General features: G+C 51.1%; 2 protein-coding genes across 4 annotated transcripts; both read right to left on the reverse strand.

Annotated features, from left to right (window-relative positions):
* Window positions 1-91: 91 nt before the first annotated feature.
* Window positions 92-8,814, reverse strand: COX6B1 (cytochrome c oxidase subunit 6B1). 2 transcript variants are annotated; one of them, XM_082437818.1, is made up of 4 exons: window positions 8,657-8,814; window positions 6,446-6,562; window positions 4,902-5,002; window positions 92-280 (listed from the first exon to the last, which is right to left on the reverse strand). In XM_082437818.1, the coding sequence occupies exons 2-4, from the start codon at window positions 6,549-6,551 to the stop codon at window positions 227-229; spliced, it is 261 nt and encodes an 86-aa protein (XP_082293944.1). In that variant the 5' UTR covers window positions 6,552-6,562; window positions 8,657-8,814; the 3' UTR covers window positions 92-226. The 2 variants fall into 2 exon arrangements, with proteins under 2 accessions (XP_082293944.1, XP_082293945.1); XM_082437819.1 differs by having other exon boundaries at window positions 8,577-8,750.
* Window positions 8,815-10,768: 1,954 nt separating this feature from the next.
* On the reverse strand, window positions 10,769-13,562 carry ETV2 (ETS variant transcription factor 2). 2 transcript variants are annotated; one of them, XM_082437802.1, is made up of 6 exons: window positions 13,060-13,562; window positions 12,849-12,965; window positions 12,509-12,568; window positions 11,794-12,252; window positions 11,235-11,347; window positions 10,769-10,988 (listed from the first exon to the last, which is right to left on the reverse strand). In XM_082437802.1, the coding sequence occupies exons 1-6, from the start codon at window positions 13,127-13,129 to the stop codon at window positions 10,788-10,790; spliced, it is 1,020 nt and encodes a 339-aa protein (XP_082293928.1). In that variant the 5' UTR covers window positions 13,130-13,562; the 3' UTR covers window positions 10,769-10,787. The 2 variants fall into 2 exon arrangements, with proteins under 2 accessions (XP_082293928.1, XP_082293929.1); XM_082437803.1 differs by lacking the exon at window positions 12,509-12,568 and having other exon boundaries at window positions 13,060-13,559.
* Between the last annotated feature and the right edge of the window lie 1,675 nt (window positions 13,563-15,237).

Here is a 15,237-nt window from a genome sequence, read left to right on the forward strand (position 1 = left end):
CACCCTGAATTCAGTCTCTCTTACTGGTCAAGGTACTAATTCCGCCCCAGCTTCTGGCCCCATCATCCAGCTCTTTTACACATACACAGCCTTACACTCTTCCAACGAGTATTTATTATTAGTTAAGCCATGATTCAGGACCCCAGGGTGGGCATCACTATGTACCCAGGTCCCCCTTCACCACCCTGGGGAGGACGGAGGACAGAGAAGGTGGGGTGGAGCCAGTTCAGATCTTCCCAGGAAACGTGCCTTCTGCCCGGCGGTCGTCCCAGGCTGACACCTGTGGAAAGACAGCCAGTGTTACTCCCTTCCTCCGCGGGGAAACCAGATGGGTGAACTTCTCTGTCCTCCCCACTTTGCCTACCTGTTCAGTCAACAAGTAACCCCAGGACCTGCTGCGTGCCAGTACTGGCAACTGTTCCAGGAGCTGGGGAACCAGCAGTGACCCAGAAGGACAAGAATCACTGTCCTGAATGAGCTGACATGAACTGACCCACTGAGGGGACAAGGGGTGGGGTGGGGCGGGGGGTGGGGTGGCAGCGGAGGAATAATAACAGGCAGACTCACTGCAGAGCTGTCTGTGGGGAGATGTGTGTAAACACCTTCAAAAGTGTGACCAGGCCCTGCTTCAGGAACCCCAGAGTCAACCCTCAACGATGTCTGTCAGAACAGAAGAAAGAAGGAATACTGGGCAGCTGTGAAAAAAAATGAGGCTGTCTATGCTCCAGCAGGAATGCACCTCTAATGATCAAATGCACAATCAAGTGCAAAAAGGTCCAAACCGGCTACAGAGTGTGATCCTACTATTGCTCACAGATGTATGCGTACATATACAAAACGATGGACAGGCCCATATCGAACAGTTAACACTCCCCCGAGGTAACAGTCTGCAACTTGTGGACCCTCCTACAGGCAGTCAGAGCACATTTATTTTTATATACACACACACATTCACATTTACATGCTATACATCAGAGGCAATGGATAAATGCATGGATAAGGAAGACAATCTGAATCCCTGCTCCATCGCTTCCTAGCTGTAATTTCCTCAGGCAAATTACTCAATCTTTCAGGGCCTCAGTTTCCAATTTTGTAAAATGAGGATACTGATAATAGTACCTTTTTTTTTTTTTTTTTTTTAGCATGTTTGCCCTTATATGATATAAAGCACTTACAAAGTAGCCGGCCCATAGCAAGTGCCTCTTTTATTTAAACACATACACCACACATCACAAATACTCTTTACTTAAATTGGGCCATACTATACAGATTTTTTTCCCCCATACTATACAGATTGTCCTGCAACTTGCTTTTTCCATGAGTCTTACAGCTCTTTCTGTGTTCTATCACATAGATCAAGATGAATATACCATCATATATAACTTGTTTCTGAATGTTCCCTAGTACAAACAACTCTGCAATGGATGTCCTTGTACACAAACATTTTTATAGGATGTGTAGATGTGAAACTGCCACATCTAGAGTATGATTTTTCTCATTTTGAAAGCTCCTGTCTCAGGATTGACCTTAAGAGTGATTGGACCTGGGCTTCCCTGGTGGCGCAGTGGTTAAGAACCCGCCTGCCAATGCAGGGGATACGGGTTCGAGCCCTGGTCCGGGAAGATCCCACATGCCGCGGAGCAGCTAAGCCCGTGCGCCACAACTACTGAGCCTGCGCTCTGGAGTGCGTGAGCCACAACTACCGAAGCCTGCGCACCTAGAGCCCATGCTCCACAACAAGAGAAGCCACTGCAATGAGAAGCCCGCGCACCGCAACGAAGAGTATCCCCCGCTTGCCGCAACTAGAGAAAGCCCGTACACAGCAACAAAGACCCAATGCAACCAAAAATAAATAATAAATTAATTAATTAATTTAAAAAAAGTGATTGGACCAATCTATAGAACCACCAACACTTAGTACTATCTTCCACTCCCCATCCCTTTTAAATTAAAGGCTCAGGCTGGTCTGATCCTTTGGCAAATTAGTCTTTGTCCAATAATCCCACTTCATGGAAAGGGAACTAAGGAAACCATTCAAATAGAAGGCAAAACATTTCCTGCAATGGAATTGTACACTGCAGTATCATTTAAAATAGTGAAAAAAGACTGAGTCCAGCTAAAGGGGAAGGGACTATTTTTTAACTATTAAAGACAATGGCTACCCAATAATTAAGCAGGTTGTACTGACATAAAAATAGGTAAACAATGCAAGTAAAAAAGCCAAGGATAAACAGTATCTACAGTATGATCCATATCTATATTTAAAAAGTATATAGGGACTTCCCTGGTGGCGTAGTGGTTAAGAATCCGCCTGCCAATGCAGGGGACATGGGTTCGATCCCTGGTCCGGGAAGATCCCACATGCCGCAGAGCAACTAAGCCCATGCGCCACAACTACTGAGCCTGCGTGCCTAGAGCCCATGCTCTGCAACAAGGGAAGCCACCGCAATGAGAAGCCCGTGCATCACAACAAAGAGTAGCCCCCGCTTGCTGCAACTAGAGAAAGCCCACGCGCAGCAACGAAGACCCAACGCAGCCAAAGATAAATAAATAAAATAAAATAAATAAAATTTAAAGAAGTATATAAACATACACCAACACCTACTCACACATTAGCACACAGAAAAGGAAGTGGAAGATTTATATCAAATTTCTAAGGGAAGTTAACTTTGGACTCAGAAGGGGGTGACTTAGGAGTTGTTCACTTTTTACATTATAAAAGTCTCTCACTTTGAAGGTTTACTGTATTTTTTATGAAGAAACTAAAGATTTTTTAAAATGGGAAAATAAAAGGGAGTTCCTTGGTGGCCTAGGGGTTAGGATTCAGGGCTTTCACTGCTGTGGCCCGGGTTCAATCCCTGGTCAGGGAACCGAGATCCTGAAAGCCTTGTGATGTGGGGGGGGAAAAAAAAAAAGAAAGAAAAAGAAAAGAAAAGATGATTGGAAAAAATGTTTTAAATGCTCATATAGGAAAAGTGCTGGACTCCCAGCCCCACTCCTCCCCAAATACACATACTGGGATTAGAGACTAATTTTTAAAAATACACAGGAAACACCTGGAAGATGTTACAGTATTATCAGCCAGGTCAGGAGGATGAGAAACAATTTTTTGCCCCTTCCTCTATTTCTTAAGTTTCTGTGAAGTGGTTATGTTGCTTATAAAAAAAACAAAAACGAACAATAGCAATAATAAAACACTTATTTTTACTTCACCCAGTTTCTGGAATAAAGAAGCCAGGGCTGCTGGGTATAAAGGGTGTGTTCACTTCCACCCCTCAGAAGGCAGAGAGAGCAGGCACCTGAGGGGAGGAACCACAGCATCTAACGCTCCCCAGGTAAGGGCAGGCCCAGGTCCCGGCGGCTGGGGTGTGGGGCAGCACCGGGCCTGGAAGCATGTTTCCTAGCACCCTGTCCAGCACTCAACTAATGCAGGCCCTGAGGCTGGAGGGCGGATATTACGGAATCACGATGTCATGGTACCCAAGATCACGCAGGGACAAGGAGAAATCCTGGGAGGGGAGAGGGTACTCAGACACTTGGGAGAGTGTGGCCACAGAGGTGGGAGGCAAACCAAGCAAGCTGAGGAAGAGTGCATTAAGGCAATCTGTTCTCAAGAAACACGCCCCAAAGATGTACATCAAAATTAGAACACAATCTCCATCAAAGGGGACCAGTTAAATAAAAGCATTTGTAAGTTAAGGACTTCCCTGGCGGTCCAGTGGTTGAGACTCCACACTTCCACTGCAGGGGGCGCAGGTTCGATCCCTGGTAGGGGAACTAAGATCTCACATGCTGTGCAGCACAGCCAAAAAATTTTAAAAAAGAAAAGAAAAAAACAAAAACAAATGAGGTAAATCTATACGCACTGTCACAAAACAGAACAAATGAGGTAGATCTATACGCACACATTGATAAGTCACAGAACAGACGATATAGTACGACCCATGCATACACAGAAAGTTCCACAGGCTTATGTATGATAAATGTATACAGAGAAAAATGAATCAGTTAACAGTAGTTACCTCAGGGGAGGGGGACTGGGGAGCGAAAGTGGACGTCTACTTTTCATTTTACTGTACCGCTCAGTACTGTACTGTACTGTTTTATTTTTTAAAATGAGCACTATTAGTTTTGTAATAATATCATATTTTGATTTTAAGACATATGATTTTTTTCATTTTAACATCTGTGAAAATAGCATGCTTGTTACATCCGTTTCCAGCATTAAAAAAAAAAAAAGATTTAAACATCTCTCAGTGTTTCTTGTAGTCGATGGGGTCTTTGACTTGATGAAATAAAGTGATATTTTATTTAAAAAAAGAGGGTATGGCAGAATATTAAATAGTAACAATGGGTCTGGTCAGATCAGGCCTAAAAGGACTGCCTTATCGCATCCCTGTTTTTTAGAGATGCATGCTGAAGTAGGTAGGGGTGAAATGACATGTCTGGGATTTGCTTCAGAATACTTCAGCAAAGGAAAGAGGAAAAAGAAGAGGAAATGTGGAGAAATCTTGAAAGTATTCAGTTTGGGTGATGGGTATGTTTGGGGGGTCACTGAAATATTCTCTCTACTTTTATGTATATTTGGAAATGCTCATATGAAGAAAGGACAGGATTCCAAAAGATGGTGAGTGCCACAGGGACAGGGCATTTATTTGTAGAGTGTCTGGGTGAGACAGATCTGGTTGCCTTGGCTGAGAGCCTGGCTGGTTGAGAGTACTGGCGAAAGGAGGAAAGGGAGGTGATTCTAGGAAGAAGAAAAGGCCACATCCACGGCCAGTGTGATGCCTTGTCCTCCCTTTGCCTCTCACAGATGAGCTCCCATGAAGTCACCACACGCCCCTCTGCTAGGACCCCACCCCCACCCCAGCACCCCAAGGGCCCCAGGAGGAGGCACATACCCAGGATATGGGGCAGAGGGACTTGTACACACGCCGGTACCATTCACACACGGAGACGTCACCCTCTTTAGCAGTCATTGCCTTCTCACAGCGGTGGAAGTCTGTGAAGAACGGGGATCAGGGTCAGCCCAGACCAAGGGCTGGAACACATTTTTGATCGAAATTCACAGAAATCGTTTTTACTTCACAACCAGTTACACAAATCCCCCCTACCCCCAAGTTCACAAAGAAAGCATACCCTTACAAGTGTAGTACTCAAAAGGGCTAGACACACCTCACTAAGCTGATTTTGCAACCCCTAAAGAACGACTGTTCTACTTGAAAATTCTGGGGTCAGGAATGATAAGGCGACCTGAGAGGTGTGTGTGGGGATTATGGAAGTCCAGAATCAGGGCAGGGGAAGGGGACTAAGATGCTGGCATCCTGGAGAGGAAGACAGGAGGGGGATAATCTGGTTTTTAATAGTAGGAAATTAATTCAAAAATTACTCCAAGTATTACACTCCTGGGCACACTCCCTAGAGAGAAAAGCATTCACATGGACATCAAATTACATTTATAAGCATGTTTATAGCAGCAGCATTCATAAGAGCCCCAAACTGGAAACCATGCAAGTGTCCATGAATAAAATGTGGAAAACTGGGGGCTTCCCTGGTGGCGCAGTGGTTGAGAATCTGCCTGCCAATGCAGGGGACACGGGTTCAAGCCCTGGTCTGGGAAGATCCCACATGCCGCGGAGCAACTAGGCCCGTGAGCCACAAATACTGAGCCTGCGCGTCTGGAGCCTGTGCTCCGCAACAAGAGAGGCCGCGATAGTGAGAGGCCCACGCACCGCGATGAAGAGTGGCCCCCCCCCCCCGCCTCAACGAAGACCCAACACAGTCAAAAATAAATAAATTAATTAATTAAAAAAAAATGTGGAAAACTGTACAGCAATAAAAATGAGCAAAACACATGCCACAGCACGGATGAATCTTCAAAACTGTTGAATGAAGACATCCAAACCTAAGACAACACATACAGTATTTATAAAGATCACAAAGAGGCAAACCTCACAGCAGTGATAAAACCACAGTGTGACTGCCCTAAGTCTGTGGGGTTACATCTCTCCTGGGGAGAGTAGAGTGTTGTTTTCAAGACAGGGCGTGCAGTAGGCATGGGAGCCCAGAGGGCTGGCAGTATCTAGTTTTCTATCCAGATTATAGTTACATGGGGGATGCACTTTAGAATTATTCATTTAGCTGTACATTATGTTTTATGTACTTCCTGTATGTATGTTACATTCCATAAATACACACACACACATCTTGGGGGAAAAAAAAATCACTGTGGGAACCAAAGTTTGTGACCCTGGGCCAGATCTTAAGCACAGGTGGTGATGAGGGGCACAGGCCCTTGCGAGGTCAGATGATCAGAATAAAAGAGAAGAGGCCTGGGATGCATAGGTCCCCTATGAGGAGCCAAGAGGCAAGCGACTTGAGGTGTGGGACCAGGGGAAGGTCAACACTGCAGCCCGCGCCCCCCACCCCCCCATGTCCTGCTCACCCAGGTAGTTCTGCCAGCAGTTCCTCGTCTGGTTCTGGTTGGGGAAGCGGCTGTCAAAAGGAGCAGTCTGGTAGTTCTTGATTTTGGTCTTGATGTCCTCTGCCATAGTGCTGACTCCTGGAGGCAGAGAATGGGTGCTGGCAGGGGTTCTGGGGCTGGCAAGGGGCTGTCAGTCCACCCAGGCCCGGTGAGCAACAAGCCAACGCCCCTCCCTCTCAGTACACACAGAGGTGAAGGCAGGGCAAGAACACATTAAGGGTGGAAGTCATAGCAGGGTGTCTGGGGGAGTCAACTCCTTGGTAAAATCAGGCTTTATCTGTCCCAACATAACACCAGCTGACATTCACTGAGTGCTTACTATAAGCAAGGAAGCTTTATTCCTACAGTCACTCTAAAAGGCAGAAACTATTACTATCACTGCTTCACAGACAAGAGACAGGGTGTTTAAGCGACTTTCCAAGGTCATTCAGCACACATGTGGTGGAGCTGCACTCTATCACTAACTTAACCTACACTGCAGAGGTTCTTAATGTCTACTGGTGCCATGAACTCCTCAGGGGTCTAATGAACCCTTTCTCAGAATATGTTTAAATGCATTTAAAGGGGACTTCCCTGGTGGTCCAGTGGTTAAGAATCCAGTGGTTAAGAATCCGCCTTCTGGGGCTTCCCTGGTGGTGCAGTGGTTGGGAATCTGCCTGCCAATGCAGGGGACACAGGTTCAAGCCCTGGTCTGGGAGGATCCCACATGCCGCGGAGCGGCTGGGCCCGTGAGCCACAACTACTGAGCCTGCGCATCTGGAGCCTGTGCTCCGCAACAAGAGAGGCCGTGATAGTGAGAGGCCCGCGCACCGCGATGAAGAGTGGCCCCCGCTTGCCACAACTAGAGAAAGCCCTCGCACAGAAACGAAGACCCAACACAGCCAAAAATAAATAAATAAATTAAAAAAAAAAAAAAGAATCGGCCTTCCAATGCAGGGGACGGGGGTTCGATCCCTGGTCGGGGAACTAAGATCCCACCTGCCCCGGGAGCAACTAAGCCAGCACGCCACAACTAGAGAGAAGCCTGCGCGCCTCAACAAAGATCCCGCCTGCCGCAACTAAGACCCGACGCAGCCAAAAAGAAAATAAACAAATAAAAATTTAAGAATGCATTTAAAAATTGCATAGGATCACAAAGAAAACCAGTTACTTGTAGCTGAGGTTTTATTAACTACCACAATTTCAAAATAGTCATGCCTGAAAATGATATGTTTTGAAATCTGCAACCATAATGGTCTGTCAGATGACCTATGATTTTGATTGCTGACAAAGTAACAGATGATGCCAATACTACTAGGGCTATTGCCTCCATTCCTAACTGAAGGAAATGCTACATTTCAATTAGAAACTAGCAAAAGTACAGATGTAAATTTCCCCCCATTCAAGTACTAGCACCCCTTGAACTCCACAGATTCTGTGGACCCAGGGTTAAAAACCTGTGCTATAATCTCTCTTATGAGGTGACACACTGTTTTCACCAGGGAATCCGAGAGAAACTGCCTCTATTCCAGATTATTCGAGGAGTCGTGGGGTTACACAGAAGTAAGCAGACCAGTAATAAATTCAAGCGACCCAGGGTAGCGGTAAGGATCTGGGGCACCGGAGGAGAGTCTTTCCGGGAGCGGGGTGATGTGAACACCAGCCGCTGGGACACAGACGCGGTCGGAAGAGTTGTTTTGGAAGCGATCTCCACCCGCTTTCGGGAGTGAGGGTGGACTGCGGATGACGCTGCAGCCCCTCCAACGTCCAAGGGAGAGGAGGGGCCAGACACCAGGAAGCCAGGCTGCGGCCTAGGCAAGCTTGGGGGGTCGGGGGTCGTGGGGGGAGGGACGCCTGCGGCCTGGTGACTAAGAGCACTGCAGTCCTGGTCGCTGGCTAAACTGCATAATATCTGATCCTCAGTTGCCTGCCAGTCAAAAAGGGATAACCGCAGGCCCTATCTCATAGGGTTGGAGGGAGGATTACATGAAGCAATATAAATCGCTTGTAATGTTCCTGGCATCGAAGAACTAAATAATCGTCAGCTACGATTACTAACTGAACAGGACCCCAGGGCTCCTGGAGGTCGACCGCCGCCGGCCGGAAACCTTACCTCGTTCTCCGGGAAGCAAGGGTCGGGCTCCACAGTTCCCCAGGCTGGGGTTCCAGGGCCCCCGAGCCCCCTACACTCACCTAAAGACGCTCCTGAAGCCCCTGGAAGCTCAATGTGACCCTCAGCAATGACTCCAGTGTCGGACCGGAAGCGGAACGAAGACCGGCCGGAAGCGGGACGAGGCAGCGCACTGGCGAGTCTTCCGCACGGCTAGAGCGCCGTCCCTGGAGCGGTTCAGGCCACGCCCATGCGAGCGAACTCCAACCTTCCTATTGGGCTGAATGCCTGTTCATCCTCAATCCCAGCCCAATCGTAAGCTTGCGTGGCACTTGGAACCGCACGGAGCTATCGCTGTGCCAAGCTGTGGGTGCAGCATGGTCACCTCTCTGTCATTACCAGGAGAAAGGAGTCTGGGTCTTGGGGCTGGCTGGAGAGTGGGCCTGGGAAAAATATCCTAGCGGAAATGCTCTTATTCGTGCAAGAATTATCTATTGAATGCTTACCCTGACAAAGTCCTTGCAAATGACCTACACGGTTTGGCCCCTTTTATACTCTTACCTCCTTCTCTTAACTGCTGCGGTTCCAGCCACACTGGCCTCCTTAGCAGTTCCTTAAACGTGCAGGCTGGCTTCCCCGTAAGGGCCTTTGCACTTGCTGTCCCCTTGGCCTGGAATGCTCTTCTTGCAGTTCGCTCCCTCCATCGAGTCCTGCAAGTCTTTGTTAAAATGTCACCTTAACAATGAGTCCTTCTCAGTCCAAATATTTAAAATTGCTATCTTGTCAGTTTCTTCCCTACTTTATTTCTCCAAAGCACTTATCGTCTGACATACTGTATCCTTCCTCTTATTGTTTATCATTTTTTGTCTCCCTCAATATATAATAGAAGCATCATAAAGGAGCAAGTTTTGTCTCTTATTCACCATTGTATCTCTAGCACTTAAAACAGTTTCTGGCACATAGTATAGGTACTCTATAAATATTTGTGGAATGAGTGAATTTCTTGTGTGAATAAAGGGGGCTTCCAGGGACTGGAAGAGGAAGCTATGAAAGAGACCTGCTTTTGCCCCTCCCCTCAGCCTGGCCTCCAAAGCTTCTCACATACTGTGCTGGGTGCAGTGTCCAGGCCTAACTGGGTTGGGGGCCTCTTATGCATTCTGTGTTCATCAGCGTTGTAATTATTTGTGGAACTGCCTGTTTACATGCCTGCATTCACCCCCTTCAATGAGATCTTCCCAGAGCCCAAACCCCTTCCCTGCTTAATCCCCTCCCTGGCTCCCCTGTGCCCTCAGGACAAAGTCCAGGCCCCTTACCATGGCCCACATGGGCAGTTCCAACTGGAGCTTTGTGAACTGAGCCATGGTCCCCTCTCCAGCCACGTTGAGATTTTAGTTCATCGAACAGTGCTGTGAGATCTACCTCCAGGCCTTCGATTACTCTATTTCTTCTGACTGGGACATTCTTTGCCTACCTGACTTTTCAAATCAGCTATTCTCTTCTCCAGGAAATTTTCCCTGACCACCCCCCTGCCCGCACCTCAGACTAGGGCAGATCCTTCTTTTTGGTCCCCCTCTACCCCCTAGAGTTTCCCCATTCCAGCCCTGACCACTCTGGGCTGTCCCTGGCTGGTGATGGGTCTGTCTTCCCACTGACTGTGAGCTTCCTATGGGCAAGGTCCAGGGTTGTCTTGGTCACTGCTGAGTTCCCAGCATGGCCCATAAGGGGACCACTCAGTAGGCTCTCTTTAGAGGCTCAGTAGTTCCTAGAACAGGGTAGGCTCTCCTTGGGGTCTGAGTTCTATGGCCCCCAGCTTGGAGTGGAGAAACAGAGTAGGTGGTTTTGGGGCGTAAGCACTAGGTCTAATTCCTTGATGGTTCCTAGCACTGGGAGGTCACACAGTAAGCCCTTTTTGGAGTGAGTCCTCTCTTCAAGGTGGGGACAGTAAATAAACTCGAAAGTTAGTGATTGGGTCTGATTCTTGTGCAAGTCCCAGTACAGGGCAGGCACACAGTAGGCAGGCCCAGTGGGGACTGTCTGATTCCTCTGCGTGTCCCATGACACAGTGAGCACACGGTAGGTCCCCCGGTGTGTTTTGGGATCACACGGGTCTGTGGAGGCGATGTGGGTGTGCTAGTGCACACAGGCCCCCTAGCAGACATAGTGTCGGTGGGAAGGATTCAAACAGCACGCACAACGATGCTTGACCGTGCATTTTTATTGAGTCGTTGCTCCCTGTCCGCTCTCCACGCAGTCGGGATAGACTAGGCCAGGCACGCGGCCCCCGAAGCGGTACGTGTACTTGCGCCCCCCGCTCTTGCGCACGATGTCGCGGCGGTAGTAGTAGCGCAGACCTCGGCTCAGCTTCTCGTAATTCATGCCGGGCTTCCTCTTGCGCTCGCCCCACAACCGCGCCACCTAGGGCGGAGGCTGGGCTTAGTCTGAGGGGGCGGGAGAGGTGGGGAGTGGGAGGGGCTTGACAATGGATGGGTGGGGCGGGGTCGGGGTTCTGGTCTGTCAGCATGGGGGTTAGGCCCGGCGGAGCGGGGCGGAGTTGAGGGCGAGGCTGGGGGCGGGGCCTAGCACTAGGCGAAGTGCTGGCGGGGCTAAACTGAACACCGGGAGACCCGGGCGGGACTAAGCGGGTCTGGGAGGCTGCCCCACCTCTTTGGGGTCGCAGAGTTGGAACTCGCGGCTATTGCCCGTCCAGCGGATGCAGCTGCTACGCGCCCCGTCGTGGAGGAGCTCCAGGAGGAACTGCCACAGCTGAATGGGACCTGCGGGGTGGAGGCAAGTGAACACTCAGGTTTCCTGGCCCCAGATCATGTCGCTTCGATGACCCAGGAATCCGGATCCCCTCCTCCTCGGGGACCGAGTCCGGATTCCTCCATCTAAGGGACCTAAGAGTTGGCCTTGGGGACCCAGGCATCGGGGCCCCCATCTTGGAGATTTAGGAGTTTGGCTGCCCCATCTTGGAGACCCAGGTATCCATATCCTCATCTCTTTCCTCTTGCCTAATGCAGGAGCCTAGGTCCTGGTTCCTTGCTCCCGGGAAGACTACCCGTGTCTTAGTCTTCTCCTCCCTGGGGACCCAAGAGGAGGGCCACCTCCCCCTCCCCTCTCGAGCCCCGCCAGTTTCCCGGTCCCGCCCCCTTTGGCGCCTAGGCCCCGCCTCACTAGACTCCGGCTTCGCTCCCTTGGGACAAAGTGTCTCGGACCTCACCTCGGTGGTTAGCTTTGGGGTAACAAGCCAAGGTTACGCGGTCCGACTGCTGGCTCGGTTCGGAGGAAGTGGTGAGATCTGAAGTCTGGTACTCCTTCGAAGAGGTGGTGCAGTCCGTATGCAGCCCCGAGTCCCAGGAGATGGTATAGTCCGATCCCGCAGGCCCGCCCCACGAACTGGTAGAGTCGGCGGGCGGCTCCCCGCCGAGGCTCTTGCCCCAGTAGGTGGCGCCGTCCGGGCCAACGGAATAGTCCCAGCTGGTGGAGCTGGCGGCGACCCGGGCGCCCGACCACGAGTTGGCACTTCCCGCGGAGGTGGCGCAGTTCTGGGCGGCTGCCCCTTTAGAGCCAGCCCAGAGGGCGGGACCCAGGGCCTGGGAGACGCGGCTCCAAGGGACCGAGCCGGTGCACGGCAAGTCTGTCCAGTCTCCCGACCACGGAAGAGCCTGAGGGGCGGGTTCTGTGAGGACGAACGGACCCCAAGTTTGAGGAGCCCAGGTGTCCCGATCCCTGGCCCCCTCGGGGGTTCTAGGGGTCGAAGCTCTCAGCCCTCGCGCCTGGGGCCCCACGCTCCAGGATCTCGGTCATGCCACCTTAAGGACACAGGCGTCCCCCGTCCTATCCCCGTTCCCCCTCAAAGATCGGGGAGTCTAAACCTCTAGTCACAGTGGAGGACCCCAGTCCCCTCCTCCCCCCGCCTCTCCGCACACACTCACCCGCCCCCCATGGAGCTTCTGGGTACGGTAATGCGGAGCCCCAGTCCGGCTGTGGGAGCCCTGCGAGGGATAGGACGTAGCAGAGTTTAGGGAATGGTGTGCACAATGGCTAGAGACTCCCCTCAGCCACTCAACCCAGTGGTCCTTATTTGTCAGGGACCGAGAGTTATTACCCCCGGCCCCTACTCACTCAGACCTGGGACTCAGGAGGCTGTCTGGGCCCCTCCTCCTCCTTCTCCTTCAGCCTCTGGAGTTCAAGCCCACACCCCTCTCCCGGCTCAACCCCAGGAGTCCAGGCACGCCCCCTTCCTCCCTTAGACTTAGAAGCCCAGCCTCTCACCTTCTTCCCCAGCGCTCAAGGGTCCCAGCCCACAGACACTTTTCCAACATGTCTCCGCTGTCAGCGTGTCCCCTTGGAGTGCCAGTTCGGGGAAATAGAAGTCGAGTTCAGCTCCTTCTGCAGGCAGGAAGGTTAGAGCCCCGTCAGGGTCGGTGGAAGCGCCCACCTGAGCGCCCACCCCACACACATTGTCTCAGCCCCAGCAGCCTACCCAGCCCTGACAGCCTGCTCCCCAGGGGCACTTCCTGTGGTGATGCTTCATCCCAGTTCCACAAATCCATGGCTGCTCGCGGTGAATGTTCTGGGTCAGAAAAAACAAAAAGGGCACAGGGTGAGCTGGTGACACTTAGGGACCCTGGGGTCTGAGCCCCATCCCTTGCTTCACTCAGAGGAGTCCAGGCCTCTGCTCCCTCCTTCCCCAGGACCCTGGTTGTTGGCCTCCAGTGTCCTTTTCTCTCAGAGCAGGAGTTAAGGGCCCCCAGACACCCAGACCGAGGAATTCAGGCCCCCAGACATCCAGACTTCCAGTCCCCAGTTCACAGCTCACCTCTGGCAGGTCCCTCTGCCCTCAGCCGGGGGTCTCAGCCCCATTTCATACCATGCACCCCCTCCCCCCGGGGGCCTGGGCAGGGGGGAATTTTCCAAGACGTCAGAGCTGGGGGTCGCAGCGGGGGTCGAGTTGCAGGGGCTGAGGCGGGGCCGAGCTGTGTCACCCCCGCCCCACTCCCCTCTGCCCCCAGAGATGGCCGTCCGCCTCCACGGTAGCTTTGGCTGTCCTCCTGCAAGGGTGGCTTGGACTTGAACAGGAGCTTGGGAAACAGCGGGCTGGGCGAGACCGGGGTGAGGAGGGGTGTTTCCGGGGTGACTGGGGCGGGGTGGGGGGCTTGGGGACTTGATCCTGTGACATGGGAGGTGGTGGGGGAGGAGAGGCTGGGGTCAGCTGGGCTGCGCCAGGCTTATCTGCAACAGGAAGGGGGATTTCCGGCCAGACCCCCAGCGGGCAGACGTCACAATCCACAGGGGGCCTGTGGGGGTAGATTGACCTGGGATCCTCCACCAGGCCCACTTCTCCCCTTCTGAGGGCTTTGAGGGGAAGTCCTGGGGCTACTTCCGAGGACAGTAAGAACACAGTATAAACAATAGCAACAGTGATAATAATAGCTAACATTTATTGGGGGCTCATTACATGCCACCGGCTGTGCCCTGGGCCTTTGTTTAATCCTCTTACCAGGTAGGTACTAGTCTTATCCCGATTTTATGAAAGCAGAAATTGAGGAGGAATTCCTCCCACTTTTCTTCATCTCCAGAACCCATGCCCTTCACTGCTGTAACACTTCAGGACAAATGGGGAAATTTGAATATGAACTGAATATGAGATATAGAATTAGTCATTTTCTTAGATGTGATAATGGTAGTATGATATGAAAGCTATCTCTATAAGGAACACTGAGATATTTAGGGGTGAAGTATTGTGTCTGTAACTTGTTTCCAATATTTCAGCAAAAAAACAAACCGTGTATACTTGCGACATGTACATACACACGTGCAATATCTGGGACACAGTTATACCAAAAAATTATTTGTTGTCTTAAGTTCAAATTTAACTAGGTGCCCTGTATTTTTATTTCCTAAATCTGGCAACCCTAAACCCTGGTAGCTTGGCTTCAGAGCCTGCGCTTGTACCCATCCTGCAATATTGATAAGTAAATATTTACCATTAAAAATAACCTCTTTAATATGGGCCATTTCCAATATTCCCCCAGTTCAATCACTAACCACTTGCCATTCTGGGGGTGGGAGAAGTGGGGGGTGTGGGCACTGCCCTTCTTTGTTACACGAGGGAAGCTGGGCCTCGACGGGAAGAGCAACTTACTAGGTCACACAGTGGGTGGTTGTGGGGCTCCTGGGATTGGACCCAGCGCTGGTTGAACCACAGAGCCCTCGGGCATCACCGGTCCTTCCATCCATCTAACCCAGGGGTCTGAAAGGAGTCTCCACCAGCTGTGCCCCACCAGGCCTGGAGCCTCCTCTCCCTGAAGCTGGCCTCTTTCCTGTCTGTATGTATCTGTCTCCCCATGTCTCTCTGCCCTGGGTTGACGTCCCTGGCCCTGGGTCTCTGTTGTACCAGGCCTGACTGCAGTAACTTTTTTTTTTTTTTTTTTTTTGGCCACACCTCACAGCTTGTGGGATCTTAGTTCTCTGACCAGGGATTGAACCTGCGCCCTCAGCGGTGAAAGCGAGGAGTCCTAACCACTGGACCCCAGGGAATTCCCCCAAGTCTCTTCTGATGTCACAGTCCCTCCCCATCTGTCTTTAAGTGTTCTAATCTCTCTCCCTATCTCCTTATCTGTTTCCATCTCTTTCCCTCCCTGGGTTTTTCCCCCATCTG

This window comes from Balaenoptera physalus, assembly GCF_965194825.1.
Source record: "Balaenoptera physalus genome assembly, chromosome: 19".
Classification (NCBI taxonomy): domain Eukaryota; kingdom Metazoa; phylum Chordata; class Mammalia; order Artiodactyla; family Balaenopteridae; genus Balaenoptera; species Balaenoptera physalus.

Coding starts and splice junctions, on each gene's coding strand:
- COX6B1 (XM_082437818.1), bottom strand. CDS start 6,551: ATGGCAGAGGACATCAAGACCAAAATCAAGAACTACCAGACTGCTCCT. Junction 5,003..6,445: donor CTGCTGGCAGAACTACCTGG/GTGAGCAGGACA, acceptor CGTTCTTCACAG/ACTTCCACCGCTGTGAGAAG. Junction 281..4,901: donor CCCTCTGCCCCATATCCTGG/GTATGTGCCTCC, acceptor GTCTTTCCACAG/GTGTCAGCCTGGGACGACCG.
- ETV2 (XM_082437802.1), bottom strand. CDS start 13,129: ATGGATTTGTGGAACTGGGATGAAGCATCACCACAGGAAGTGCCCCTG. Junction 12,966..13,059: donor GAGCAGGCTGTCAGGGCTGG/GTAGGCTGCTGG, acceptor TCCTGCCTGCAG/AAGGAGCTGAACTCGACTTC. Junction 12,569..12,848: donor CTTGAGCGCTGGGGAAGAAG/GTGAGAGGCTGG, acceptor TATCCCTCGCAG/GGCTCCCACAGCCGGACTGG.